The sequence below is a fragment of the Penaeus japonicus genome, unplaced genomic scaffold (assembly GCF_977035675.1).
Source record: "Penaeus japonicus unplaced genomic scaffold, GWHDUDI00000001_assembly GWHDUDI00000008, whole genome shotgun sequence".
Lineage (NCBI taxonomy): Eukaryota > Metazoa > Arthropoda > Malacostraca > Decapoda > Penaeidae > Penaeus > Penaeus japonicus.
In genome coordinates this window covers 33,604,801-33,609,800 of record NW_028234410.1, presented here as the reverse complement: position 1 = coordinate 33,609,800, position 5,000 = coordinate 33,604,801, and the positions used below count along the sequence as shown (strand labels likewise).

The 5,000-nt window shown below is 38.6% G+C and overlaps 1 protein-coding gene across 4 annotated transcripts in view; it reads left to right on the top strand.

The window, feature by feature from the left end:
• The window catches only part of LOC122257886 (integrin alpha-PS3-like), a 31,738-nt gene that overhangs the window by 14,574 nt on the left and 12,164 nt on the right, over window positions 1-5,000 (top strand). For all 4 annotated transcript variants that reach the window (XM_086539303.1, XM_086539305.1, XM_086539304.1 and 1 more), the window contains exons 6-8: window positions 117-239; window positions 4,158-4,408; window positions 4,721-4,933. In XM_086539303.1, coding sequence (XP_086395429.1) covers window positions 117-239; window positions 4,158-4,408; window positions 4,721-4,933 — 587 coding nt within the window. The remainder of the gene's footprint in view (window positions 1-116; window positions 240-4,157; window positions 4,409-4,720; window positions 4,934-5,000) is intronic.

The following is a 5,000-nucleotide window of genomic DNA, read 5'->3' as shown; positions in this document are numbered from 1 at the left end:
AAAGGATCTCATTGCTTCTGGAGATGAGGTAACTCTATATCACTAATGTTTATTTCTTACTTTACAAAATGCATAGATTACCACAACGAATTGTGTCTTTTCCCTCCTCCCTCCAGCCCTACAGACTCACGGCGATGCGGTCTTCTATTACGCCCACGGAGAAGCGGGTATGTCTCTGCATCTCCCGGACGACCCTACCGAGATGATCGTGGGCGCCCCGGGTGTGTACAAGTGGCGAGGTAAGAGGACGATGCGCAGGACACGCGAAACCGACATCTGTGTTCTTTCATTTGTGTTATTCAACCCTATTTTTTTGAACCGTGTACAAACAGGGTTGTGTATTGCACCGTTGGTCATTCCTTTATTTATTCATGTAATCTATTTTAATTGGCCGTTTCTTTGATGTTGTTGTTTTTTGCCTTATTGTTCTTTATTCTAATTCTTCTGCGTCTGGGTTTTGGGTATTGGGAAGGTAAAAAAAAATCCAGTGTTCTTACGAAGCATGGATATTTCATACGCTTCCAAGGGTTCTTCTTCTTATCATTAAACCATAATACTATATACAAACCATACAAAAAAAAGTCTTCAAGTGCAAGGAAATACGTACATATCCTTAAACTAGCAAATATTGTGTAATGCAACGAGGATGCGAGAGAAGAATGCCCACCAACCAACATCCTGCTACCGAATTGCTGCTTACATCACTGCTGTTTTTGTTTTTCCCTTTCTTTTCTTTCTTTCTCGGCCTTCCTCTTCCTTTTCCAAGCAGGATGTCATGTTCTGACAGGAGACGAGCTTCGTGGTTTTAATGCACCTCCTAGTTTGAAGGTAAACAATCTCAAATGAAATATATAGGCAGTGTTCGGAATCCTTATAACGTCACGGATTCCACAGATATCGTCTCGGTGTAGAGTGGCAGATTTTTCTTTTTTTTTTTCCTTTTTTTAGCGTTTAGATAAATTATTATAGGTAACAGTATGCTGTGGATGTTGTAACATACGACCAGACCTAATCTGCTAGAAGACTAGGTGGTGGGAACGGACCACACTGTTACCTTTATTTGCAATGCATAAACGAATTAGGACCGAATCATTTTATTTTTTACCGCTGTTGTCACAGCTGCCTCTCTCACACTGGCCTTCCTTCTTGTGGTCATACCTCAATTTTTATGCTGGAATATGCAAGAGTTGAATACACTAGTAGATATTCTTGGTATTCTTTTTAAATTTGATATTCTTTACCATTATTAGTAAAACATAACTCATGTTTTGCTTTTGGAGCGAATTTGCAGGGCGTCCAAATGTGATATTTAACATTACCATAGATTCGGCGACAACTGGCTGTTACTAATGTTCACACGCCTAAAGCATTGCGTCACCACATCGAAAGTGCGATGGTACTCTCCCTCCCCACCCGCTCCTCTCTCTCTCTCTCTCTCTCTCGCTCTCGCTCTCGCTCTCGCTCTCTCTCTCTCTCTCTCTCTCTCTCTCTCTCTCTCCCTCTCTTTCTTTCTCTCTCTCTCTCTCTCTCTCTCTCTCTCTCTCTCTCTCTCTTTTTCTTTCTCTCTCTATTCATATTTTAATAAATATTTAAAAAAAACATGAGGAAAGTAACGTTGAACTTTGTGCTCAGAGCTGATCGCTTGTAAACAACACCATGCGCTCGTATCCCTTGTAATGAGTTTGTATTGATCAATAGCATCTGTTATCCCTCGTCGAATCATCTCGTTAGATTTGCGCCTACGTTAATAGAGGCGTAATCAACGATAAAGGACGTATAAGGGTCACAGTTATATTTAGTTTACGTACGTGGTAAGCTCTAATGAAAGGCGATATTGATATGTGCATTTTCATGTCGACGCGTCGCTGTGAAAATTCGGTTCATCTGTTTTTGTTTTTTATCCACGTGATCGATACATGGCAGACCGTTCGGGTTTTGCAACGGTTGTTCGCTCCCATGCAATTCACTTGAGAACGAGTTTGTTCCGCCTGTCATGTGTTCGGCTTTAATTCCCTTGGTAATTATATCCCATTTCCTGCTTCCCTGCCCTACCGCTCACCGGAATCAATGAGAGATGCAGAGTAAAGTAATTACCAACAGACCGCTTTAAAAATGTCAGATATGATAGGAAAGGCGTGCCTGTACATGACATATATAGTTACTTAAAGCATAATGCATCACGCCACCGGTTTGAGGGAGGGGAGGAGTCTGCACAGCTGCCGACGATCTGTTAACAATGGCCCCCTCAGCTGACCTTTAGCCCACCTGGCGAGGCAGAAAGATGCTTCAGCGTTCGCTATTCTGCCTGACTGGGGTGGTGCTGACTCGTCAATTAACTCACATTGTTATTCGATATGTGATACATGTTATCGATTCCGCACGAGTAAATCATGGTTAGGATTAGGAAAGTATGTGTGTCTGCTTTGCTGCTTAACTCTTCTTCTTTTTTTCTTTTTTTTTTTTTTGGTCGTAACGCTAAGTCGGAGTTTAAATGATAGAATTCTCTTGGTAGGAAATTTCAAAGTAAGTTATTATGTGAAATATGATATTCAGCGAGGACAATGGAAATGACTCCAGCATGTCGGAATATTCAAAGATTATAAGAGTTGTTACTATTATTAGCAAATTGAAGCTGACGAGACAAAATTTACAGACACAATTAAGAATATCCACAGCGCCACTGCAGAACTCCGCCAACATAAAGTCGACGTGTTGTGTGTGTGACGTACAAATGCGAGACGGTTAAACGAATTCGATTTTAAATCCAGTGCGAAGCGACTACCTTAACCTTAACACTCTTTTAATCCGGCTTTAGGAATTCTCCAACGAAAAAAAAGGAATAGATTGTCTCTGAGTGTATGAATGGTAGTTAGGAAAGAAAATATACCCAATGGAATAAGATAAAGAAAAAAAACAAGCCGTAAAAAGAGGGGGAGTTCTAGAGCTTGTTGACATGCCAAAGGATTATCATACGCTGCAGACTGTCTGAGTGGCGTTGCCTATACAGAAGCTGTCATGTTGCCACGGCCCGTTTGCACAGTCATGGCGTTTATAGCATACACTGACAGATCTACAGTTGAGCTTTGGGGATGGTAAAAGGTTTAAATCCCTTTAGGAATGAATAGCACTTGTTCTCAGGGGTTCATATCTCCCGACGTGTTTGTAACTTGAATGTGTTTGAATGGTGAACACTTTTATATGTGCTCTTAAGGGTGGATTAGTTTTATTGCAGAGTATGTGTTTTATATAGTATTAAAGTCGCTTTTTTATTGTTTTTCCTGATTTTCCTTATAATTTGTTATATTTAATACCATTATTATTTCTTATTATGATAATCATCATTATGGATACTTTAATATTGAAGTTACATCTATTGTTATTTGTTATCACTGAATATTGTTATTATTATCATGGTATTATTATTATATCATTAATATTATTATCATTATTATTGTTATTATTATTATTATCATTATTATTATTATTATCATCATCATCATTATTATCATCATTATTATTATTGTTACAAGTATCATTATTATTAGTAGTAATATTATTACTATCGTTATTATTATCATTATCATTATTATTATATTATCATCATCAACTTCATTCTTATCATTATTATTATTATCAATATCAGTATTATCATCATCATTATTGTAATTATTGTTATGTTGTTTTATTATTGCCATTATTTATTTATCATTACTATCTATTCACTATTATAATCATTTATTATTATCATTATCATTACCGTCATCATGATTATTATCATTATTATGATCACTATCGTTATTAATTTTGCTATTATTATTATTACCATTATAATTATTATCATCATTATTGTTATTATCACCATTATAATTATTATTATCACCATCATCATTATCATCATTAATACATTGCTATTATTATCATCATTGTTGTTGTTGTTTTAATAATATCATCATTGATGATCATTGACATAGTAACTGATAGTAGGATTATCTCAATCCTCGCCATCGCCCTTAAAATCATCATAATGATCATCATCATCCCATCACCATAATGATCATCATCTTTATATCCATCATCATTATCAATAGTATGCAGGATAGTGCAATACATAGCCAGTACCTAACAAACAGTCTTCAATATGCCAACACCTTCTTCAGGAACCATTATCCGCTTCAAAGACACGTACTTACACCACGTGGGAGGCATAGCAAGGCGGAGACGGCAGACCAGGCAGAAAATACCGGAATACCAGATGTTTTCGAGGGAGTTCGTACCTAACCCTTACTACACGTCGGCTATGGAGGACTTCGATCTCATGGGATACTCTGTGACTTCGGGGAGGTTCAGGTCCAAGGATGAGCTATTGTATGTGGGCGGGGCTCCTCGTGGTGCTGGCTCGCATGGCAAGGTTAGTTTTGGGAACGTTTTTGTTTTTTGTTTTGTTTTGTTTTCTAAGATTGTTGGGAAATGTTTTTTTGTTGGAGTTTTGTGTTAACGTATTGGGTCTTATAGTTTACTGTATGGGTTAATGTTTTTTTCTTTTTTTTATGGGGAAGTCAAGCGAATTCTGAAGACAAAGTTTATGGAAGGGATGTTTTGCAATCTTCCCATTTATCCAATCTATCGGAGATTTATATAATCTCCTTTGATCTCATAGTATGAGGAATAACTTTCCATAAGGTAGTGAATCCAATCCTGAAAACAAAACTCTTGTCCACAGGTGATCGTGTTCTCGTTCCCCGACTGGCGATCCCAACCCCTCACCGTCCTGGCTGAGTGGAAGGGAAAGCAACTTGGGGAGAACTTCGGTGCTTCCCTGGGCGCTGCCGATGTCAATGGCGATGGCCTCAGCGATCTGATTGTAGGGGCGCCCATGCACTCCCTCAAGGACAAGCCGGACGCGGGAAGAGTACAAGTGTTCCTCTCCTCACAGGTCAGTAAGGGCTGAGGGAGGGAGTGGGGCTTATAGGAGGGGGGGGGGGAGTTGAGTGTTATCGTTA